The following is a 26,410-nucleotide window of genomic DNA, read 5'->3' as shown; positions in this document are numbered from 1 at the left end:
TCTGCAGAAGAGAAGAATGAGGGGGGATTTGATAGCTGCTTTCAACTACCTGAAAGGGGGTTCCAAAGAGGATGGATCTAGACTGTTCTCAGTGGTAGAAGATGACAGAACAAGGAGTAATGGTCTCAAGTTGCAGAGGGGGAGGTTTAGGTTGGATATTAGGAAAAACTTTTTCACTAGTAGGGTGGTGAAGAACTGGAATGGGTTACCTAGGGAGGTAGTGGAATCTCCTTCCTTAGAGGTTTTTAAGGTCAGGCTTGACAAAGCCCTGGCTGGGATGATTTAGTTGGGTTTGGTCCTGCTTTGAGCAGGGGGTTGGACTAGATGACCTCCTGAGGTCCCTTCCAACCCTGAGATTCTATGATTCTATGATTCTAATTCTTCAATTTCTTCATTGTTCGAAGGTGGCAGAGCTGGCTCCTGCTCCAGCCACCCCCTACCATGGTACTGGGGTATGTCAGGTGAGAAAGAGGTGAGGCAGGTATGACATTGCTCTACTGATCCCCAACTGGCATAAGGTCCCTTAGGGACCTGGCATCAGTGTGTAAGTTAGAGCTGCCCCATGGCCAGTGGAGGATCAGAGATAAAAATCAATGATTTTAAAAAAATCAAATAAATCAGATATTTTAATTTTAAATTGGATTTTTTTTTATAAAATGCTTTTTGAGGAAAAAACCCATCTAAAGATAGTTTTAATTAAGATACATTATCACTCAAAGATATCTCATCATGGAATAGGAATAAATTCTAATTCTATAGTATGAGACAATATCTTCATGTAATGTTTAAGAAATGTTTTGTTAGTGAGTTCCAATAGTTCATGGATTTAGGGACCCAATCTTATGGGGTTCCAGGGGCTTCTGTATAGATTATTTAGGTTAATCTTTCTATCTACCCAGTGGGACTCAGTGCTCAGTCTAGAAGATACTATTAGAGATGCCTAGTTTTGCAGTTCTCAAACTGTGGATTTGTGTCTCCAGAGATAACATGCTTGTTAACAGCAAAAATGTTTTTAAATAAATAATATATAGAGGTGAGAAATAGTTAAATAAAACAATTTAAATGTCTGTCTGGTGATGTTATCCTCCTAATACAGCAAGAAAATCCTCCAAATATTAATGATTAACCTGTTGAATTGGAGATGGTTCATCTCCCAATGACTTCATAAATATATGATTCAATTACCTTTGGTAAATGAAATAACAAAACAATCATTCATTTTCTGATATAGCTGTAAAACTAATCTGAAAAGTTTTTAAAATAAATCACTATAAAAATGTATAGTGTGTACCTTCTAAAAATGAAACCTACATCTATCTCTTAGTTGTGAAGAATATGTATTAAGGTTATAACAACCAAAAAGAATGCACTTTTATGTAGAACTCCATGATTAAATTGAGTCTTCCTGACTAGTGATTTAAATCATGATTTAAATCAAATCCACCCTGTGGCTCCCTGTTGGTTACTTGTTTCTTCTATGCTGAGAGGAGTGTGGATGCAGGGGGGGAATCAAGTCCTTGGTGTTCTCTCTGTTGGAAGAAGACAAATTCTCTTCTCTCCTCCCACCTCTCCAAAGATGCCAGAGGCTTTGACCATGAATTTAAATAAATTCTAATGCCCTCCAAAATCTCTAGGGTAATTGGTTTTATATGAACCATAAATAAATTGACTAATATTTGTTCCTAAATAGTTTAAACTCTTCCAAAGTGACATTAAGAAGGGAATCCGGAGGAACAAAACCAAGTGACCAGATAACAATTCAGAATTGACTAAATCAGTCTAATTGTGGTATCACTCAACAGGATTCTAAGACATGTAAAAGATGGAATCCATTATCCAGAGTCTGTCAAAAAGGGCAAGGGCTTAAGGATGGCCTGCTCCCAGCCTTTGGTGTGGGGGTAGGGTGACCCAATGTCCCAATTTTATAGGGACAGTCCCAGTTTTTGGGTCTTTTTTTTTTTTAATATAGACTCCTATAAAAACTCCAGTTTTTTTAATATAGACTCCCAGTTTTTTAATATAACCCCCACCCCGTCCTGATTTTTCACATTTGCTGTGTGGTCACCCTATGTGGCGGAGAGTGGGTCATAACTGGAGTGCACTCCTGAAAGCCGCTTTGCCCAACCTCCTTCATCCCTGCCCCAAACACAGGAGTGGTGATAACTGAGTATCATCTGTAATGGGTGTATATGACTAGCCAATGAAATTCCCTTTAAATAATCCAATCTGCTCTTAGCCAGCATTTCAGCATCATGTTTGATTCAGGTTAGGAGTAGGAGAACTGTAAAGGATGGTTACAGTTATGCTACCAGAGAAATTATTTTGAGAGTTCTGCAGAATTTCCATCAGGGCCACCAGCTTCTTCTACTTGCCCCTGCTTTTTACTGCTACTCCAACAAGAATAGGATGATCAGCTTCATCTCTTTCATCTTCCCCCAGTGTTGACAGCCCTACGAATACATTTATTTTATTCTCCAGTCCTGTTTCCTCTAATTTATATTAACCATTTGATAAAACCCAGCAAATACTCAGCTGCAGCTTATATTTTGTGTCTTTTGAAGGATCCATTTTGATTTTTAAATTATTTTTTTTGAAATTGCTTAAGGTCCTAATCCTATGACCAGCTGAGCCTCTTCTGCGTCACTTTAGTGAGAATGGAAAGCTCTCAGGACGTCACTGGATAACGCTCCAATGAGCAACTTTCCTTCTCCTCCTCACATTTTTTTTCCCTGGGTCCCCATGCACAGGAGTGGAAACTCTAATTTGCAAGTTTCATCCTGTCCTCTTAGACTGTTTCTACTGGGGGTGAGTTTGGAAGAAGCTGGGAATCCCACCTGCTAGATTTACAGATCTCAAAAGATCCCTGCAGCCCTTGGGGTGCCTATAACTGATCAAAAAAATGGAGATTTCTTGGGGGAGACCATATTAAATCTGCAAATTTGAATATACATTGATTCATTTGCATATTTTCTTTACTTGTATTCTCAACTCCTCCTCATAGTACCAATTGCTCTGCCTTTAAGTCTTAGGCTATGGCTACATTAGAGACCTTACAGCAGTGCAACTGCACCACTGTAAGCTCTCTAGTTCAGTGGTTCTCTACCAGGGGTACATGCGCTGGGGTTACTTGGAGGTCTTCCAGGGGGTACATCAACTCATCTAGATATTTGCCTAGTTTTGCAACAGGCTACATAAAAAGCACTAGCAAAATGACTACCAACTAAAATTTCATACAGACAATTACTTGTTTATATTGCTCTACATACCATACACTGAAATGTAAGTACAGTATTTGTTGTATATTTTATATTAAAAATAAGAATAGCATGCTGTGACACTTTTGTATTTTTATGTATGATTTTGCAAGCAAGTAGTTTTTAAGTGAGGTGTAACCTGGGGGTATGGAAGACAAATTAGACTCCTACAAGCAGTACAGCGGTCTGGAAATGTTGAGAATCACTGCTCAACTTCAAAGAGAAAGTGCCATCTCTGCTCTTAGCCACTTTAAGCCAACAGGAGAGAGTTCTCCTGTCAATGTAATTAATCCACTCCCAACGAGTGGTGGTAAAAGTTCTCCCGCTGATATAGTACTGTCCACACCAGTGCTTAGGTTGGTGTAATTTACGTTGCTCAGGGAGGTAGTTTATTCATTCCCCTGAGCAACATAAGTTATACCAACATAAGTAATAGTGTGGACATAACTTATGTCGACTTAAGCTGTAGTGTAGCCATAGCCTATGTCACTCAGGTTGTCAATTAGCCAGCCCCCTGAGCGACATAACTTATGCTGATTTAAGCGCCGATGTGGACAGTGGTATGTTGGCAGGAGACTCCAGCAGGGGCTGGAGTAATTAAGCTGACAGGCGAGCTCTCTCCCATCAGCTTAGAGTAGCTACACAGAGACCATACAGTGGCACAGCTGCATTGGTGCAGCTATGCTGCTGTAAGCTCTCTAGTGTAGCCATAGTCATAGCCTTAGTGAAAGTGAACTTAAACAAGAAGCTCAGACATCATGGAGACAGCGAGGGAAACAATCTTTTCTTTTAAGGCATGGGGATAAAGGGTTGGCGGCTGGCAATATTCTGTATATCTATACATTCACCCTCTGGCATAGGCCAGAGTTCAGTCTTTTCAGAAAGCTTTACACAGAGTTAAATCTCAGGGCTATTGTATGTAGAACCCTGATGAATAGATAATAGTCCCCAATCAACTTCAAAGAGAAAGTGCCATAGCCGCTCTTAGTAAAACAAAAATTAATGCACACAAGACACATTGTAAATAGTTTAAAATATTGTAAATAATGTGTGTAATACTGTGGGTAACTTTTAAACAGAAGTTATTAAACACTAAATCTACTGGTGTTCCTTATGCAGATGTCACTGTTTCTGTTACAAACATTCAAATACAAGATTTCGGCATAGTATTTTCTATACTTGAGCACACCCATCAAAACACAAACACCTCAGATCTTCCCTGAGATTATTTCTCAAGCTTTACAGTCTGACCATAGTATGTCGTGTGTGTCATCTGGACTCTTCAGAGCTTGGGAAATGGCAACATCTCAGTCCTTTCAAACACTCCAGAACCCTGTCAGCAAATACTCTGGGGATCTCCAGAGCTAGCAGCATTCCCGCTCCTGGGTTCATAGCTGATTGGGCCTCTCAGTTGCGGGTGAAACAGAAATCTGTATTCTGTACCCAAAGTGATTAGCATATAAAAATCCATTTCCTGGATCTCTATAAGGTCCTCACGCTGTAGGACACCATCTTCTCCCTACACGTCCAGCTAAGTCAGGCAAGAATTCTCAAACCCTCACCTAAGTGCTGCCCCATTCCCGCTTTAACTGAGGCAGAATCCCAGTTTAGAGCCATTAGCTGATAGCTCAGTATAAGTTCCACAGGTTCTGTGGCTCTACGACAGCGGTTCTCCCTCTTTTTGGGCTCAGGACCCATTTGTAAATGTTTGTCGCCTGTTGCGACCCACTAAATGGCCTAAGGTGGTTTTGGTCTGATTCTGCCTCGTGGGAGTGGGAGTGTTGGGTCCTGCCTAGCACTCTCCCCACAGTGGCGGCTCCTGTGCCATGGAGCTGGCTGGACTTGGCTCTCTTCTCCGGGTGTTGCAACCTCTTGGGTTGCAGAGCCGTTCAGGTTTGGCCCTGCCCTTACTGACTGGACCAAATTTGCGTGATTGGAGTTGTGACCTGGCTCGTGGGGTTGCAGTGCCACTTACTCAAATTTGGTCTACCTGGACTCCCGCCATCATGATGGCTGTGCTAAACCTGAGTGGTGCTGGGACCCCAGAGGTTGCAGTGCCTGGAGTAGGGAGGTGAACGCAGCCCGCCTTGTGGGACAAGAGACACAGGAGCTGCCATGTGACTCTTTGAAACATTCTGGTGACCCAATTTTGGGTCCTGACCCATGGGTTGAGAAACCCTGCTCTAGGGGTAGCAAGTGCTTCCCCCCAATAGGTCTCCCTAAAGGCCCATAAATCACACCACAATGGACCAAACATTATCCTAATGGAGGGCTTCACTCGTAAGCAAAGCTGGAATAGGTAGTTTCCACAGCTTGTTCTGGAAGTTTCTGGATCCTTCTAGTTGAGTTGCCCTTCCCCGCTGTCTGCACATGTGCAGACACACTATTCAACCAAGACTCGTGTCTCCGTGCCATTGCTTCTTGACCCCTCCCCTAAAGAAACAAAGTAAAATGCTGCAGTATAAAGCAGTGCTTCTCAAAGTCAGGCCGCCGCTTGTTCAGGGAAAGCCCCTAGCGGTTCAGTCTGGTTTGTTTACCTGTCACGTCCGCAGGTTTGGCTGATTGCGGCTCCCACTGGCTCGGGTTTGCTGCTCCAGGCCAATGGGGGCTGCGGGAAGGGTGGCCAGCACATCCCTCGGCCCGCGCCACTTCCCGCAGCCCCCATTGGCCTGGAACAGTGAACCATGGCCAGTGGGAGCCGCGATCAGCTGAACCTGAGGACGCGGCAGGTAAACAAACCGGACCAAACTGCCAGGGGCTTTCCCTGAACAAGCGGCGGACCGGCTTTGAGAAGCACTGGTATAAAGCATGAGGTTTGCACAGAACTCCATTAGTGTTCCTCAGTCCACAACAGCTTAATTCTTTCAGTAGGACTCTCGTTCTGGGAGCTGTTTCAGACCTACTCAGTAAAATTCTCTTGAGAGCCGAGGCCATCTCCAGGCTCTGCCCTGCTTATGTTGTAGGCTAGGCTCTGCTCCTGCTCCTCTGCCTGCAGCCCCAGCTCCCTCTCTGCAGACAGGGAATGGGAAGTGCTCTTACTCCAGCACACCTCCTGAGATTGTCTGACTGGCAGTGCAGGTGAGACACTCTACTCACAGACATTCCTACTATCTGTGATCTCACCTTGGTAGCCCCAGCCATACACACTTACATATCCAGGTACATACATACCCCAATTCCTGTTATGTGTCTCAGTTTTCCTAGGAGATTCAGACTCTTGCTGGAGAGCCCATGAGAAAGCACCTTGAGTTGGGAAACGAGAGGCAGTCATTTTTAACTGAAGATATCTGCATAGCATGTCTGCTTTGGTACTGCTTTAGGATCTGGTTTTGGAAGGTGCTGAGTAGGATTGGGTCTAATATGCTAGCTTCTCATAGAACCCTCCCTCAAAATGGAGTTACACAGCACAGATGAGGAAGTACAAGTCAGTGCATACTCTGTGTTTTGGTGTGGGTGGGGAGAGGGAAAATACAGAACAAACCAGTTGACCTCTCATTTCATCTTCTCCCAACACATGGCCAGAACCCCACAATGTCCCCACTCAGACACTTTGGGAAGAAGGGAGCGTGCTAAGGAGGCAGCACTGTACTCACTCTCAGCTCGGGATCCTAGACATGGAGGGAACAATTTGTTGTTTATGCACTGTTTGCAATTTTGACATACTACCTCTGGCTGCCTGTGATCCACCAGAATATTTATGTTGCCATTCCGAACTCTTGGTTTGTCTGTATAAATCATTTCTTCTATTCATCTCTTTTTCAATATCTTAGCTGTAAATGAATTGCTTGTGGAAAAATTACATTTGGAGTTTCCCATTTAATTGAAGAACTATATTCTTCCAATGAATGTGTCTGATGGAAGATTTTAATCTCTCATCCTCGTGGGTCAGTGAGTTCTTTCATACTCAGCAATGGAGAATCAAATCTCCATACTCTACTCCTAGATTTTCTTTGCACAGAGCATTATTTCCGAGGTTCTAATGTGGTGATCTGATATTGTTTGGGAACTAATTATGTTCTCAAAAAAGGAAAGTAGTTGTTAATCTGCAAATTCTTTTTTAATAAGACTAGTTATAATCATCCATATAACTAATTGCTAAGCAAGAACATCTATCATACAGTATCTCTGCATTAAACAGCTACTCCGTAACTCTGCATTTCTACTTACTGGGAAATGAATGATGCTTAGCTGTGAGTCCAATATTGTTCAGTGACAGTAAGCAGGTCTTCTGCACTCATGTATGTTTCCATTTTGATCATGTGATAAGCAAATCCCACATGAGAGCTTGTAATCATGTCCATATTACTGGATTTAGCTACCTCCTCTTCCCATTCCTTGTTTTTGGCAGGCTATTTGGCCTATACTTTTGTTTCATTTAGGGTCAGAGCCTAAAACTGAGATTGAACATATTAGAGTAAGCCAAACGGTCTGTGGTTGCAGTGCGGATTTGGAAAGTTTGGCAGAATGAAAGCAGTAAGCACTGCTGTCTGCTTTTTGTGTTGCTTAGGGCTGGATCAATTAAGAGAATTCAGGATCAAGTCAAATGTAACTCTGAAGGGCAGGTTCCCATTTGGAGAAATGAAAACACAGTCATGAGGGATTGGTACAATATCCTGGAGTCATTAAAGATGGTGCTTTCCAATGATATGTGCACCCAGCCAGTAAGATCTAAAAAAGAAAGCATCGTTCAAGTGCATAAATCAAACTTTGGGCTGAGAAAGGGGTGGCAGGTGCTCAGATACTATATAATGAGGACTGTATAAGCTAGAGCTAGTTGGAAAATGTTTCTCCCCACCCCCATGGAAAATTTTCATTAAAAACCCCAAGACCCTGAAAACAAACAGCTCAGCTGAAAAATGCTGAAAACTAAAACATTTTGATTTTTAGCCCAAAATCTCTACTTTTTAGTTATCAGAAGAAAACTCAGGTTGTTTTGTTTTGTGTTTTTAAAGGAGAGCAGACAGCTTCCATGAAAATATCTATTTGTCAAAAAAACAATTTTCCACTGGAAAAAAGCTTTAGTGGAAAATGCTTGATCAGCCCTAATGTCAGTTCTTTGGAGCAGGGATTGCTGTTTACTATGTTTGAACAGTGCCTAGCACAATGAGGTCCCAGTCTGGTTGTCCTAGGTGCTATTGCAAAGTAACAACATAAGTACTTAGATAGACAGCAGTAGCAGATAATTTGCTACCGGTAATGCTAAATATTTAAGTTAATTATGAATCACCAGCAATACAGGGCCCTTTTTCCCTCAAGTTAATGCATCTCTTCTATCTACTTTAGTATAGTTGGAAGTTCAGTCAATAGATACTTGAAAGTATCAAAATATGCTTTATTTTCCTGAGGAAAGATTAAGGTTGTGCTTCATATTTAACATACTACAACTCCCATTTGCATTGCTGAGGAGAGTAGTCCTATTAACTTCATGGTTATAGGAAAGAATTTAGATTTAGAAGTTAGGGATAATGTGAGGTTATGAAAGGAGCCTACATTTTAGCTGTTTGTGTGATAAATAAGACTGTATATTCCATAGCTGCAAAATTTACAAAGGAATCTACTCCCAGTCACAGAATTGTGCTCCAGATTCTAAGCTTTACTTTTAAAAAATAATTCTGTTCCTAGCAATTATAAACCTTGAAAATACAAACCAAATATAAATTAATGCAGTGTTATCATCCTGAGTTTTTAGACAGCCTGAAACAATAGTGCCGAGTAGCATGAACTGTCCCATTCATCTCAAGACCAATTAAGCTGTCTTTTTAAATTTCAGAGCTAAATATCAACATTGTTAATCTAACAATGAAAATGTTTATTCTAAGAGTCCCAAACTACCTCACATAGCATGCCCCAAAGTCTTTGGCATATCAAAAACTGCACCTGTGGGAACAACACAAAATACATTTAATTTAATATAAAAATAAGTACTACCATACTCATTTTATTTATTTAAATCTTTAATTCACTGTAACCTTTTTTTCCCACCTTTTAAATGAAGCTGGCTCAGAATTTCCAGTCTGCCACAAAATTCAGGTGCCTTGAAACAGAGTTTAAGTTTAGTTTCTTACACGGTGCCTCGGGCCTCAACTATAATCTTCTCATAGATAAAATTTGACTCTCAGATCAAAATGGCTGATCTCAGCTATGATATTGTGCTTGCAATATGGAGCTTTCATTGATTTGGGTGAGAAACCTGCATAACGGAACTGAATATCAGAGTTGAAATCTCTTTCGACAACAGAAGTGTTAGAATTCTGCCCAAAGCTAGCAGATTCCTGTTACTATAACTTATTTTAATATGTTAATTAAATATTTTAATATTGTTGTCTTCCTGATAGGGAGTTCCATAGTCAAGCTTCAGTCCTTGGGGAGGGAATATGATCTAGTAGTTACAGCACAAGACTGCGAGGCAGGAGGCCTTGGTTCTTGACTCTGCCATTGACTGACTGTGTGACCCTGGTCCTGTTTTACAATCTCTCTCTGCCTCAGTTTTCCCATCTGTAAAACAGAGGCTGTTATGCTCGTCCTCCCTTGTAAAATACTTTGAGATCCATGAATGGAAGCTGCTACATAAGTGCAAATTATTAATTATCCCAAAGTCTCTGTAAATAATCGCTTTGAAGGGGTGTCTTGGATAGGCAAGTGTTCCCTAAATCAGAGTCTCTAGGCTATCGCCTGGTTCCTCTTGAACTGGTTGTTTTTGCTTAGGCTAGATCCTCTCTCTCTTTTTTAGACATTCTGTTCTCTCTTATATATATTCTTTATAGACTACTAGGACTGGATGATGGTTTGGATCACTCATGCCCTGTACTGTTCATTCCCTTTGAGGTATCTGGCACCAGCCACTGTCGGAAGCCAAGGTAGTGGGCTAGATGGACCATTGGTCTGACCTAGTGTGGCCATTCGTATATTCTTATATTGCAGTCACCACCAAGCACCTTCCAGTAGTGCATTAAGTGATTAGTATCTGTCACATGTTTGTTCTCTCATCCTTTCCCCAGGGGAGAATTGGAATGTCTTGTTTTGATAGTATCAGAGGGGTTGCCGTGTTAGTCTGGATCTGTAAAAGCAGCAAAGAGTCCTGCGGCACCTTATAGACTAACAGATGTTTTGGAGCATGAGCTTTTGTGGGTGAATACCCACTTCGCCGGATGCATGTAGTGGAAATCTCCAGGGGCAGGTATATATATGCCTGCTTCTTGCTTGCATATATATACCTTGCATATATATACCTGCCCCTGGAGATTTCCACTACATGCATCCGACAAGTGGGTATTCACCCACGAAAGCTCATGCTCCAAAACGTCTGTTAGTCTATAAGGTGCCACAGGACTCTTTGCTGCTTGTTTTGATAGGTTTTTGTTTTTTAATATACACATCGCTTTATATTTATGGTAGAGGAGGCAAGGTCAAAGAATAGAGCAGAAAGTGGTGAAGTTTGTGATAGTTTTTAGTTCCTGAGGGAGTTCATTCCATGGTCTTTGACTAGATACTGAGAACATTTTGTCTTCCTCACAGGCAAGCTTTGCCCTGATTGTTGTGCATATTTGTCTTGAGAGAGCTGACTGGCTGGAGTGAACAGATTTTCTTTCTTCTTTTCCTTCATGTGACTGGCCTTGTAGAAACCAGCTGGAGCAATCAGCAGACCTCAGAGGACTATCTGACTTTTGGAGAACCAAGAATTTCAGCTAACTAGGGTATCAATAATTGAGGTTTAATTGTAATATTATATGATTTGTCTCTTAGCTGCTCTGTCCCCAGAAAAGGTTACAGAAATCACTTGTACTGAACAGTCGAGAAGTATCAATTATAATACAATATAGAGACCAACAATATATGAATGGACAATAGTTGAAACAAGAACAGAACAGAAAAATTGATATGCTGTAACTTCTTTGACAGATGTTTTTTTTGGGTGCATCTGAGTGGAGCACACTTGTGCAACTGAATGTATCCAGTACAGGGTAACATTCCAATGATTTCAACTCTTCATTAATATATTGCTAGAATTGCAACAGTCCAGCAGATGTACAAGGAGACCAGCAGCAAAAGGGTTTATATTACTAGCATCTTGGGATGGAGTGGGTCTGCTTGATTCCAGGATATGCTCAGTTCTGTGTCATTGACTCAGAAATACTTGCAGTCATTACTTTAATAAACTGCCAGACAATGTCTTTCTTTTTTCCACTTGTGCATGTTAAATATGGGTGAAGTATTCAAAATGTATGTTTCATTGATACTGCTTTAGTATAGGGTAGTTATCTAACGCTTTTATCTGTATATTTTGTGGAATATATGCCATTTCTACCAATCATAAAATGCCGAGGATATGTACTTTGAAGCCAAATGAAACTAAATTTGTATTAGGTGTGAAAATTGTATTTTGGCTTTGGAGTGTTTTAAAAATGTTGTTCGTTATATACCTTGTGGCAGTTTTACCAAAGATGTTTATCTAAAGAACAGTTTTTATTGATTTTCCTTGCATGTCATAAGTTTACTCCCCTGGAATGCATATAAAATTGTGAAAGCTGTAGATGGATTTTTTTCTGAAAGATCAGCTTTCCACAATCATTAAAACAAACAAATACTGCATTGATTGAGAAATTAATTCATCTAAAGCTTCATTCTATAGTTTTTGCACACAAAGACTTGGTGTATGCATTATAATTGTTTTTCTTTTAAAATATCTTATCTCCCACTGCTTATACTGACAATAATACAATATGAGATCCTTTAAAGTATGTTATATTGAGGTAGCTGTGGTTTTATTGTGGATGTTAAAGTTCGGAATGTTTATTTTAGGTGAGAAAGACGGGCCTAGCTCATGCACAAATGGCTTTGGAAGGGAAGGAAATGTTTGATGGGGAAAAGGGAGGGGAAGGCTAGATAGTCTATGCCAGAGAATCAGACGAGAAGCTGGTCAAGATCCTTTTATTTAAATTAACATAGTTGGATTTAATGGTGATGAAAACGTATCAGGTCAATCCTGCTTTGTAGAAGTCAACTATGTGTATATAGTATATTGTGTGCAAAACTCAACTCAAACTTGTCTATGGAGCTACAGCTGGCATTTCCATAAAATCTTTGATATATTCCTATACACATCTTCGCTTTACTATATACAAAAATTGAATAATGAGATTCAGTAACAGATAGCAATCTACAATCAAAAAAAGTTTTGGCCTTATGACTGCAGGGCATAGAGGCTCCTACCAAGATCAGCACCCTCTTGTGCTAGGCACTGACCAAGCATAGTAAGAGACAGTTCCTTGCCCAGAAGAACTCACAATCTAAATAGACATGATAGACAAAGAGAAACAGAGTCACAGATAGTTGAAGTGACTTGCCCAGGGTCACACTGTGCATTAATAACAGACACATGAATAAACCCAGGCCCCCTGGGTTTCAGTCCAGTGCCTGATCCATTAAACCATGATGCCCTATCCTCGAATCCTTACTCAGGCAGAATTTCCATTGGCTTCAGTGGGAGTTTTGCCTCTGCGAGGACTGCTAAATCAGGCCTTTATTTTATTTTTTTTAAAGTTCATGATGGATTATGTACAAGAGTTTTTTGCATACATTAAAGGACTGAGAATAGAAGTCTGTGTGCTTACCCATTACAGCAAAAGATACGTGGTACTAGAAGGACTGTGTAATTGATAATCAGTGAGTTTTTATAAAATAGTAAAAGATTATTTCTTCTTCTTACATTGGAATACTCCTTTATTACTGAGAACGAGGACTTTTTTTTAAAACTCCAAATCGCCCTAGCTATCAAAGCAAAAAGGACCTGAATATACAATGGGGAATGAGTGTCTACATAGTTAAAAAACAAAGAACATTTTTTTATTTGAAATTGAAGAGTTGTGTGTTCACCTGAGAAATACTTCAGACTTGCTTCTCCATGAAAGACTTCAATGATTGTGTGATGGGATTTTTTAAAATTCTTTCAGTGAGTTTAGTACTTGTCAAAACAAAGAGCTTTTTACAGTTAGAATATTTATTTCATCAGATAATTCTTGACCTGTTCATTTCAGTTAATTTTTCAAGGACAAAAGGCTTCTCTATTTGAAGTGTGTGTTCTATATTTAAAAGTTCTGTGTGGTTATAAGAAACATCTTGCATGGAGTATCATATGGTCTGAAAACCCTATGGGTGTCTAGAAAAGAAGGACTTAATTCCTTGCTCTCCAGTATGCAAGGCTGAGTAATGAGGCTGAACTGGGGTCTGAAAACCCCATCAAGCTCACAGTGGGTGTACAAAAAATCCCTGTAACAGCCTTGTAAATTTTTGCTCACCTAGGATGAATGAAATGTCATTAATTTTTGTCATCATCCCCAAGCACTCTGATTAAAGGCAGGCAAGTATATTTTTGTCCCTGAGCTGGTAAAGTTTTATGAGCCTGGTTCTCTGCATCCTGAGCAACCACTGACTGCAGTTGGTGTTATGAGGGCTCTGCACTTGTGAAAATCAGACTCTGTAGCATTTTGCAAGCTTGCTCTTAAAGAATACATAAATATTTTCTAAAAATCCTCATTCCCCAAAATTACTGGGGATCTAGGAGAAGGCCTTTGAGAGGCAAAACTCCATATCCTGTTGTTACAGGGCTGTCTACCCAAGCTTCATTTAAAAACAAGCAACTAAACAAAAAGTAGAGCAGATTAAAAACAAGTTCATAGATAGAGTGACAGGCCCATGGAAGGAACTCAGCAAAAACTTCTTACCCAAACTGGTTATGGCTAAGCAGACTGCAGAGGTATGTCTGCACTGCAGTCATGGGGTGTGATTGCAGCATGTGTAGAAATACCTAAGATGGCTTTAATTTAGTTCGCTCGGGTACCAGAGCAGTGAAGGTACAGAAGCATGGGTTCTGGCACGGGCAGCCTGTCTGGAACCCTCGGTAATTACTCAGCCAGCTAGCACGTACTGAATCTTATGCTGCTACAGCTTAATATCTCTGGTACCCAAGCTACCTGGAGCAGCTTAATATCTCTGGTACCCAAGCTACTCCTGCAGCCACACCCCGGGATTGCATTATATACACACCCTTAGGCTTTAGTTTTACAGTTTGTGAATGGCGATAAGCTAATCTTTAAGGCCACAGTCTAGTGTGGTCACAGTGGCTCAGGCTAGCTGCCTGCATATGTATGCAGGGAGTCTGCAGGGAGTCTGTACTCAGGTGGCTAGCCCCTGCTGCTGCAGCCACAGTGCTATTTTTAGCATAGTAGCTCTACCAGAGCTGGTGTGTGAATGTCTTCCCAAGCTGGGAATCATGCTTCCCAGCTGTTGTGTAGACACTCTTCCAGGGATCGATAATCTCTCTGATCATTCCTATTTGTAAAATGGGTGATTCTGTTTTTAGGGTCCGCAACTTGACATTTAAGTCATGATTGCCAAATGTAATGAGAGCCAGTTGAAATAAATGATGGTTGTAGGTACTTAGCACCTGTGAATATTATATCTTTGGGGTCTATGGTTGTGTATCTAAAAGCTAAGACTTGAAAATTTGGCTCAGAATAAGTTGCCTAAAACCACACAGCAAGCTAGCAGCAGAGCCAGAATTAGAAATCATCAATTTCTTGCTCTTAGTCTTGTGCTCTAATCACTAGGTAAATCTGCCTCTGAGTTTTCTACCTTTGTACTTGGTTCACTTTCCTGTATACTGAATACTTCCTCTCAAAGCCATTCATATTTCATTGCTACTTCTAAGCCCCTTCTTTCTTTATCTCCTGACATTCCTGCTCCAACAGCTCCATTTAGGAAGCAAAACTTGTTAATTTTTAAAACCTTTAATATGCTATCATTTCTTATTTCACTGTAAGATTTCGTGGAAGATAAACTGTTTCTGCTGGGATTTAATCTAATATTTTACTTAATTAATTACCTTATTCACATCATCACTTTGCCAGATATATCAAAAATAATTAGTGATAGCGAAGATCCGATGGAGAAACATACATTTGTCTTCTATATTATTAATAGAGTTTAATATTTTTTATCTACTTGTAGATTTCACTTCTCAGAGGATTATTTGTTCCCTTCTAGCACCTCAGACTTGTTACCAATCTCCTAGTCTCTAGAAATGGCAGAATTAACAAAATTCTATTGTTACAGTACTTTTAAATTGTAATTTAACAATTGGACTTTTCAGGTATTGATAACATCAAGCAATCTGTTCTCTCAGAACCCAATTCAACAAAACATTTAGGCACATACTTAAGTCCTGTTCTGAACCGGGGGCCTAAATGTGTGGGAAATTTGAACCCAGCTCTCCATTATTGATAATGGCAGATATGCCTGCACAGACCCAGGTTATGCCTCTCCTGATCTGAATGTAGAGGGGCCTCCATGCATGGGCTTTCCTTCTTCCATGCAGAAGGATTTCAGATGCCCCTACAGAACTGTTCCAATTCATAGACTTTGGGTGATCCATGCATTCCAGGGTGTATACAGGGAGAAGGAATGAGGGAAACACATCCCTCCTCTATGCTCATGGAAGATAGTATAAAATGAATTAGTACAGGCTGCATCTCCCCCACTTCTGGAAGTTGCTGTAGACAAGGGGAGTCCCTGGTAGTGTGGCTGCAATGGGAATCAGATTACAATGGAACTGGGTAAGGGCCAGAGCCATTTTGGGTTTCAGGTCCTCTGGGAACGTGGTCCTGGCCTCCAGTGGATCTCAGGGGATAGAGGGACTTTTCCTTGGGAGAGCAACACTTTCTGATTGCCCCTTCATGAGATGATGAGATTCTCATGGGAAAATATTACCCTTTGTTAGCTTTTACCCTGGAGGGGACAATCTGGGCCACAAATTCCCCCAAAACATTTAGAAGTGAATTAGATGGTGTTTGAGTCTAATCTTGGATGTGTTGACATGCACCACAATCTACTATGTGCAAGCTCAGGGAACTTTTCAGTACATCTGGAGGTGGGTGTCCATCTGTCTGAGATGGGAATGAATCCTTATGATTGCAAATTGTTATGAAATTCATAACTACCCCCTTTTATCATTAATATAAGTACTTAGTTCTCAGAGCTATAATAAAGTACTGCATATAGAGGAGATGGCACCTCGATAGCCCAATACATTGCGCATAGGACTGAGAATCAGGAGAGCAGGATTCTATCCTAATTTCTGTCCCTAAATCTGTGACACCTTGGTCAGGTCTGCATCATTTTGTGATGGAATACTCAAGAGTCTGAGTTAAAACTGGTTCTGTTTATTGCCAGAATCCATGTAACTTTTTGTTCTTCTTCTTGTTTTTACGTGTGAAAATAATTGAGATTTAGGGTAAGAAAAATGTAGTTCTTAGAGTGAAATTCCAGTGGCATCACTCCAAACTTTAGCTATTCAGTGTACTATACTTCAGTGCTCAGATCGTGAATGTTCCGGCAAAGGAGAAAGGTCTACCTCTCTTTGAACTATGCATGGAGTAATTCAAACCAATTTTCAAAACAGGAAATATTAAAAAACAAAACAAAAAACCCTGAAAGTATGAATCTTTTGAAATTAGCACTCTTCAAGAACGGTTTGTCTGTTACAGATGAATTGCTAAGAAGATGCCTCATCTCAGACAGTAGGAACTAAATGTTATTTTTTTAAAACCATTTCTAGAAAATGTATGGATCATTTTGATAAGAGGAATAACCAATTCCTTCTTCCATGCCATGAATCTTCTGAAATCTTTGTTTAAATCAGATACCTTGAGGTAGCACAAACTATTTTTAGCTTTTCCTCTTCAGAGTGAGTACATAATCAAACAGCCATATAAAGATATGCAGTACATTCAACCTCCACCCCCCACACATACAGTACATTCTCTTATGGCAAAGTGATAAATGTAGAAATGCTTGATTTATCTCCCCATAAAATTATAGTGACAAACCTTACTTTAATATTGGGAAAGTCATGGTATGTGGGGCTGAGAGTAGGTTATGATATATCATAGGGTACCCTGCAGTCCTGATCAAATTCTGAAGTTTACAGCCATACATCCACAGGTTTTAATCTTCTCATAGTTGATAAATAAATCTAGACTGAGTGTAGTAACATGGTTTACCTCTTCCCAGAATCAGGTTACAGCCATGCCACAGTTTTTTTGGGCTTAGGTTATTTGGTCTTCTGGCCAAATGAAATGTTCCCCTTCCAAGTTAAAGAAAAGTCCAGATATGATAAGGAATCCATGTCCTTCACCCCTTGATACAGGACAAATATTTCCTTGACCCTGTCTAGGCTGAATTGTTCGATAGGTCTTTCTCTAGGGTCCACACTAGTCTTTTCCATTGTTGCAGAAGGGTAAAGGGGGGTGAGGGAGCTTCCTCCTGCCTTTTCTGGAAGTTGCAGGCTGGGGCCTGTAAACAAGGATAGGTGGAAACACCAAGCCTCAAGCCCACACCACAAACGTATTGCCTCAGGCCTTTCCCTTCATATTGCCTTTAGGCCTCCTCCTGGGCTATCTCCCAGGCTTCTTTGCTGGGCTCCCAGGCCCCTTTCCTGGCCAGACCCCACAACAGCTGCTGCTCTTTCAAATCTCTCTTGTTTCCTGGAGACCAACCCCATCAACTGCTGCTCATCCAAAGGTCTCTCCTTGTTCTGAGAAACAGGCAGCTCTTTTATACTCCTTCCTGGGTGGCCTTCCCATGGTAGCATGTGTGTCATTAAATTTGGTCAGTGCTAATAACTTATTTCTTATGAAAAGCACCAGGGGACTTAAGGCCCTGACCACTGTCTGGCACTACTTTTTTTTTTCCCTCTATCTCATCCAAAAGTAGACACCTCCAGAAACAGTGCTGGATGCAAATCCAAACATTGCAGTTAGCCCCTAAGTTTTCAATGGGATGTGCCAAAACCTTGGTACCAAACATCTCTGAACTTTGGAAAAGCTCAGATCTCAACTGAACTTTACCACGTTGACCCATCTCTGCCAAAAAAAAAATAGTAGTTAGATATTTACTGATGCCTAGTTCCTTTTAGATTGCCCTTGTGTCACGCTTGTGAGCGTACACTCCCATTGTGGCTATGCAATGAGAATGTTTGGGAAGTGTTATGATAGAACTGGCAAGGAGTGTGTGTGTGTGTGTGAGAGAGAGAGAGAGAGAGAGAGAGAGAGAGAGATGGAAAATGTCAATTTGTCGAAGTTAAAACTTTTTGTGGGAACCCATCAGTGTCACGTGCAATCCAGACCAGTGAGGGGTTGGTGTCACTGAATGTCCTGTAACCCTGGGTGCATTAAATTGCTCTGCTGCTGTAGGGCCCTTGTCTGGATGCTGCTAGTCAGGGCACAAGTATGTATTGAGTGTCTGTGTGATAAGTGGCCCTGGAACAGCAACTATGATTCCAGCAGCTTCCTTGTTACACCCTAGCCACACTCTGGTCTCCACCAGATTTTTGGTTACATCTGGCAGGATGACCCCAATGCCCCTCAGTTCTGAATTTTCCCAAAACCATGTGCTCTGCAACCGCCAGCCCTTTCCTTTAAGAGGAATAATAAAGTTTGTTTGTTCTTCTAAAGAAACAAAACACACACGTTATCATGATAAACTGGAGTTAACAATCACTTCAATTCAAACACAGCACTGGCTTGGTTTAAATAAAAAGTAAAACAAGTTTAATAGCTAAAGGAGATAGGATTTTAAGTGAGTTCAGCCATAAAGAATGGTTACAAACAAAAGTGAAAAACACATTCTATAGACTAAAACTTAGCAAACTAGTCTTGATTCAAGGTAAAATTCATATCATGCTACCTTCCAGCAAGATGTCTGACCACCCAGCTGGTCAGGATTGTCCATCAAGCCCAAAGTGTTGTTTTAGGTGAAAGACAACCTGGAGTTCTTTGCCCCTCCCTTTCATAGTCCAGTGCATCTTTGAAATGAATTCTGAAGCCCCTCCCCAATCAAGCTGTGAGGAAAGCGACATGGAGTCTGGTGGTGAAGGAAGTTCCATGCTGGTTTCTTCCCCTCTGGTGTTGACTAAAATGTAAATTGATCTCTTACAGTCCTCTGTAATGCAAATGATGGCCACTTGCCATGTCAGCTTGTCCTTTGTATGGACGAAACCTGTTCACCCAGTCACCCAACTTGTCTGGTAAATACATTATAGTTCCACATTTCCTTCATATTTGTGTGGTCGCTTGGCAATTACTCTACACACACCATGCAAGAATACGTGGTGCTAGTTTTCCAATGATACCTTACATGATACATATCAGATACAGTTTATATCATTAGCAAACTGGGGTGCACTGAACTGGTCACTGAAACTCACTACCAGATACCAATGAATCTCTTGCACTGGGATGCTAATTAGTGTCACCATCAAACTTCACCAGGCAGGATTTCTCAGGTGTAGGATGGAATTGAGAGAGTGAGAGAGACCCCAGACTAGCCAATAGCTGCAGTGATGGGGCATTCAACTGGGATGTGGGAGGCACAGGTTCAAGTGCCGGCTTTGGAGCAGAGACTTCAAGGCAGGTCTCCCACATTGATTCAGTCTCTCTCTCTTTTCATGAAAAATGTTATAACGTTTCGGTTTCCTCTCAATGTGAAATGAGAAATATTTTGAAACCTCAAAAATGTTTGCAAGATGGGAAAATTGTTTCCTGCCCAGATCAAATCAAGATAATGCATCAGTATATAGTCCTACTGAATGGGGACATGTCCTTTAAACCTCTGCAGTGAGAGAACTTAATGATCTGCTGGGTTTCCAGAAAGCAGTGAAATAATGACTAATGTTAATAAATATATCTATAAACATACCCTCTGTGGAATGTGGAGCTTCCTGAATGACTCATTGAGCAATGAGGCAGCAATCTGAGACACTGTAATGTGATGCAGAGAAAGTCATACACTTGCTTTTCATGACCAGATTATTCATTCATTCATTAAAAATTAAGCACATGTGGGAGCATATGGAACAATTCAAGTTCCAAACACTGGTGGACACTTTTTTCTTTTTATGGTTTCTTAAGCCCTGTTCAGGCAGAATAGGGTAAAATAACTCCAATAAGCTTATCACTTTTTCACAGTACTTCAGCTTATCATTAATGCACAGTTATTACAGTCACGTAAATATCTCAAGACCAAAGTGTAGAATTTCAGGACTGTGGTGGTATCTCCATCCAAGTAGGATAGCATTTCTCAGGATTAGCTTTTACATAATCTTACTATATTTACAAGGCAAATTGAAGTTCTATAATATTTATCTCCTTTTCTTGTAAAGTTAGCAGATTTTTTTTTATTTTGGTGCAATTAAGATTTTTACCTTTTTCCTTAATGCAATCCTGCTTCTTGGCAGAAAACCAGTGGAGATTTCAGTCTTCGCTCCAGCACAGCAAAGCAGCCTTAATGGCACTTGTGCATTTTTCTGTGGTGCTCTATCTTGGAATTATAATATGCCACAGCAGGGCTGAGATGAGTAGTAGGAGTTGAAGGAGGAACCATAGACTCTCTCATGATGGGTCAATAGACCAAATGAAGGTAACTCCGCTGTCCCTGCAATTCTGGCCACTGAGCTCCAAGTGCTCTATTTCATTCCTGCTTGTTTGAAATTGCACTGGCTTGCATGTAGGGCAGATTTTGATCTAAGGATTTCAAGTTACTACCAAGCTAGGTTGTGTTTAAACAGGTAACCTTTCCTAGTGGTTTGAAAGCTCTGGAGTCTATTACCAATCCACTGAGCCACCCCAATCTTCTTTATTCACATAACCTAATAATAATTCACATGTTGTTTTCATACTGCCAAATCAGGTGGATAGAAATTGTAATGCCAAATCAGCAACAGGCATGTGATTTTGACTTTTTTTTTAATTGCAGGTATTTATGAGCCGCCATTTCTTGTACTACTGCAGTGAACCTACCCTGGATGTGAAGATTGCCTTTTGTCAGGTGTGTGTTCCTTACAGGTAAAACAAGGTACAGTATATACTTGTACTTCCATATTTGCCATCCATATAATATAGAAACTGTAGGATTACAATAAAGGCCCAGTTCAGGCTACTGAATTGTGAGAATTAACCAGTGGAAAAACACAATAGAAAAGCTAGATAATGCATCACTGAGTTTACTTTTTCACTTATTTTGACGATCATAGTTTGGTTTTAATAATTTATGACTGTGCTTTATAATGGCTAGTGAATCTGCTGGAGTAATTTTTATACAAATAACAGTCTTGGGCCTTTTTACACACAATGTGGAATTGAAATAATAAAACTTGGTTTTAATCCACACCAATTTAAATTGAATCAAAACAGGACACTCTTAATCTCTGAAGAGTAATCTCTTGAAAGTGTCCACATACAGACACGCACAGAAATAGCCAAAAGGATGAATGAAAATACATTTTTCTTATTTCCCTTTCTGACCTTTATATAGGTAAACCCTTCGTACTGTAACACCTCACTATAGAACTGTTCTCTAACCTCACTGTATAACCCTCTGCTTTTACATCTTTGCTAAGAGATGAGGAAGAGTGGCCAAATTTGTGCATGGAGTATAAAGTGTAGGGTTTAATGAAATGTGTGTGATTGAGGTTCCGCTGTATTGAAGCAGTAGTGTAGCCAATTTTGTACTTTTTAAATTGATTTTGAAATTGTTCAGTCATGATGCTTTAAACTCTACAGAGCTGAAACTAAATTCAATAAATTAAGTGCAGAAGGAAAGAGGATTAAGTTGTTCAATTCTTGGTCCTGTTAGTTAGATTTGGGAAGTTTAGTATTCAGACGTGTTCAGCAGCCACAAATCTTGGAGACATTTTCATTATCAAGGTGAACATGTTTTTTGTTTCTTCCTATTCACTTTTCCTGTAGCGTGACTAGTGCTTGAGCACCATCTCTTCATTCATTTTTATGGTCTGATGGAGCACCAGTAATCTGGGTGATCACAAGAATAATATATGTTTCTTGATCGGTGAGAATAGTGTTGCATCCTTAGAAAGAGCATTAAAAGTATTACATTTAATACTTAAGCAGCAAATGATTACACTGGGTCCAAGTAACTGAAAATCAAGTAAAAAAAAAGTAATATTTGTTCTATGTCAGCATTTAATACAAAGCAGCAAAAAGGTTTTTTTTCCTCCACAAATATCTTTTCCCATTCTCTGCACTTCACGTGGCATTCAGGTTCAGGGTGGATCTGGACAATATAATTTCATTTTTCAATCTGACAGTCTGCTTCACACATTTTCTTTTTCCCCCATCCTCCTCTGCCGGAGGCATTTTCTCTTTGTTCCTCATCTACATATAGATCTTATTTGCTCAAATTCCCCTTGTACTATAACCATCTTTGGTAGTTAGCAACATCTCATAATTCATCCAGACTCACTTTTTTTGTCACCATCATAGATAGTTACTTTTACTTTTCATCCATAACTCCCTAACAGAGCTGGAGACGCTCTTTCTATCAAAACATTTGTACTGAAGCAAAATGACTTCTCTTTGTACCTATATTTTCTGCCCAAAAAAATCCCATTTTCAATTCATTTTTTATGTTTGTAGTTGCCTAAAAAAGTGGTTTTAGGTTTTTGACCAAAAAAAATAAATCTAAGAAATATTTTCCAAAAAATATCATTTTTGTAAAATTTTTCATAAGGGGGAAAAATCATTTTCTGACTCTCTCTACTTTTTAACTCTGTCTTCTCCCTGTCACCAAGACCCCATAGTAAAATTGTACTGGAATCTTTACATATTATTCTCCTCATCCACTAGGAAGTAGGCTGTATGCAATTATAATGCATCAATATACAAGAGGCATCTGACCACCTACACTGTGATCCTCCAGTCTAAGATGAAATGACATCTCAAATGGTGTGTGCCTCTTCCCTATCACGCCTGATTTAGATTAGAGCAGGGGAAAGGTGTTCTTCAGCCCTTTTCTTCTTTAATATTCAGAACTCCTTTTATTAGGCCAGTGATGCATGTCAATTAATGGTTTTTCTTGCTGGATGTAGGGTTTTGGAACTTGCTGCATTGAGACTACCAAAAGAAGTACCTAGAATGAAATTTTAGACTGGGATTTTGGGAAAGTTCTGAGCCCTTTCAAAATCTTAGCTTAGTTTCTTCCTCATTACTGTGACAACCTCTGTAAATTGCTTGACCAATCACTGTGTGCGCGCTCACGCTCTCTCTTTCTGAAATACTTTAAAGACTCCCTAGTTTCAATAACAATCTCATTGATCATTTAGAAACCAGATTATTTTGAGAATGCCCTTAAATTAGCTTGAACCACAGAAAAGGTCATGTTTGTTGATAATCTTGCAGATCTTCATTGGTTGAGCTCATCTGGTTTATTTGCAAATTGTTTCTTAATTTTGATAAATCATGCTAATGTCTTAATAGGATTGGATGAAGATATTGCTTTCAGCCTTAAACAAAGTTGTTTTCATGCAAAATGTCCTGTAATTACCCATGGTTTCCAGTGGGTCATTAATCAACATTCATAATCTATAAGAGAAGCGCTGACCTGCAGCTTAGATTCTTAGGCTACAAATCCTGCCTGTTTAATATCAAGAGTGATTTTTTTAAGGGGAAATTTTAATTAATCTGGTGCTTACCCCTTATTTATTTATAAAAGGGAGACTCCTTTGTTTGATACCGTTTCCATGTCAAGTGCTGTAATTATAAAATAATAGCTTAAAAATAGAATTTACAGGGTGATAAGTCTGTTGTGATGTGACCTTAGGTGTTGCTTCCATTTAATGGAAGAAGTGATGTCCATTCATGTAGCTCAGGCGTCTTCCTTTTCATCCTGCATACACAGTAGGGAAAAGAGCTCTTAAATGCTGATAAGAATCTCAGATGTATCGTTTCTTGGAACGATTGCAGAGCTATTTAATATCACTATGAAATATTGCATTATATTATGAATGTATGCAGTAAGCTAGAGAAATAGTGCATCTCATTACATGTCTTTCTTCTTTTCCTAAACTCTCTATGCCACCTCCTTTCTTTACTGCTGTTGATAAATTCACCGTCCTTCCTATCTCCCGGACTTGAAATCCTTGTGCGATCTTCTTTCCTGTTCTCCCTCCTTTCCCTGCCCTCACTGCATCTGGTTTCTCTCTAAGGTTTTGTTACTTCTTCCTCTTAATATAACTAAAACCCACTCTTCATTCACTATTCATGTCACTAAACCCTCTCTCCAAACCCTCTATTGCAAACTTCTGTGGTTTCCCTTCTTGTCACTTCTCCCACTTCAGTCTTTCCAAGATAAGTTGCCTCCATTCTGAATGCATTACCTCCTCTATTCTGTCACTCACTCTCTATTTGTTACAGCATCAAATTCAGGCTAGGTTTCAAAGGCCTATGTAATCTTGTCACAGCTATGTCCCTGCTCTCATTTCCTTTTTCCTCCTATGCTCTTCACAATCCTGCCTGCTCACTGCTCCCTTTGTTGTGTCTCTTACCAATTCTTGGCTTCATGCCTTGACTGCCTCCTGTGCTTGGGACACTGCTCGATTTCTTGTTTACAAAGTGTCTTCTCTCTCCTCCTTCATGACCCTGTTGATAATCCACTTATTCGAAGAATCTTTTCTCCAATGGTCTCTCTTGACCACTGATATCCTCCTCCCTCCCCTGCTATTATGACCTAAGTTGTATGTTGTCTGTGTGTTGGCTTTGTGAACTCTTCAGGGCAGGGACCGTGCAACTTTTATGTTCTGTGTGAAACACTATATACCTTTATGTGGGGTAGTGTGAGGAGCCTGCATGTGTTGGCCCTGTTCTGTGTATAAAGAGGTTTCAATGTCCAGAGCTGTCAGTCCAGTTTTTTTCTCCCAAACATTTGTGTTCACTAAGGGCCAGATATTATACTTGTATGGGCAAAACTCCTATTGAGATCAATAGGAGTTTTGCCTGAGTAAGCAGTTCAGCAAAGAGCTTCAAATGAGCACCAATAATACAATTGTAAATGCACACGTACTAGTAAGACCAGTTTAAATTCCAATATTATGTGATTCTGCAGGAGTAGATGTGAGAGCTTTATAGAACTGAAAATGAAAGAGATTCCTGGCTTCCTAATAGGTCACACAATGTTCACTCTTAGCTCCAGAAAATCTCAAGGAATCAGATTTTTAAATGGTGACACTTTTAGGTTTCGAAAACTATTTTAGAGCAGTGGGGGTTATGGCTACCTGTGAGCCTTGAATATAGTTGACACCTGACTGTAAAGTAAGAGAGATATAAATAATCTTTAAGGTATATGTTGCATACACAGAATACATGCTGTGATATAATGGTTAGTTGGCATCTCTGTGGTTTGGACAGTCAGAATTTGTATTTTAGAATAACCAGTGGTTTAAGTAAACACATGTTAATCTTAGAATTCCTGTATTGTTCCTTGCAGAATTACAGCTCATGTGGCTTTTTGTGTCTGATTCAATATTTAGTTAAGATTTACATCCAATCTGACCTGCACGCAAACTACTTTTTGCACTTTTGCTTGTGCTATATCCTTCTGAGCATAGTCTCGCAACTTTTTAGGGGAAATGAGGAAATTCATGATCTCACACTGCTGTAGCATTTCCAGTCATCGCCTCCAATGTTAGCACAAATTGTACTTTGAACCCCTATGTAGAACAGAACAAGTCCTTGCAAGGTTTTGAGTACATGCTTGCCTGTAGCGCCCACTGTTTCTAGGAGTCTGATAAGGATAAAAACTCAACTATCCTACAAATACAGTTATCCATTAAAATATGAAAGCAGCTGAGACCATCAGAGGGGATGAAAAGATGTGAGGGTTCTGAAATGCAGTGAAATAGCCAAATGCTAGGCATTGCTGGCATTAAAGAAAGGGCCAAAAGAATATGGAATAAAACAGCATATAGGAATGTGTTTGTTAGTGAACATGAAAAGATTGAAGTCTCTTTAGACATAAATCAGGAAGAACTGGCCTGGGGACCATTTGGAAAAGGATGATGATGAAAGAGACTGTGCGCAAGGAAAGAGATCCAAGGAAAGGGAAATAAAAATGAAATGACTGGACATCATAAAGAAGCAGTTGAGTCCCATGGCTGTGTAGGGGAAGCATTCCGTCAAAATCCTAAATGATGGTGTGACATTCCCCTGGACATTCCCTGCTAGGTCACTCCAATCTTTGACTCTGGGAGCCAGCCTTACCTTGCTCTGCTATGAGAACCCCCACTCCTGGGATGTTCACGCACAGCCTCT

General features: G+C 40.1%; 1 protein-coding gene across 8 annotated transcripts in view; it reads left to right on the top strand.

Annotated features, from left to right (window-relative positions):
* MAPK10 (mitogen-activated protein kinase 10) overlaps positions 1 to 26,410 on the top strand; it is a 255,588-nt gene that overhangs the window by 120,287 nt on the left and 108,891 nt on the right. For 5 of the 8 annotated variants that reach the window (XM_045018014.1, XM_045018016.1, XM_045018013.1 and 2 more), the window contains exon 4: positions 21,063 to 21,134. In XM_045018014.1, the coding sequence (XP_044873949.1) occupies positions 21,069 to 21,134 (66 nt within the window). In that variant the 5' untranslated portion in view covers positions 21,063 to 21,068. Of the gene's footprint in view, positions 1 to 21,062; positions 21,162 to 26,410 lie in introns of those variants that run through there. The other 3 variants (XM_045018017.1, XM_045018010.1, XM_045018018.1) reach the window with 2 other exon arrangements.

This window comes from Mauremys mutica, chromosome 5 (assembly GCF_020497125.1).
Source record: "Mauremys mutica isolate MM-2020 ecotype Southern chromosome 5, ASM2049712v1, whole genome shotgun sequence".
Lineage (NCBI taxonomy): Eukaryota > Metazoa > Chordata > Testudines > Geoemydidae > Mauremys > Mauremys mutica.
This window is presented reverse-complemented; position numbering and strand designations above follow the sequence as displayed.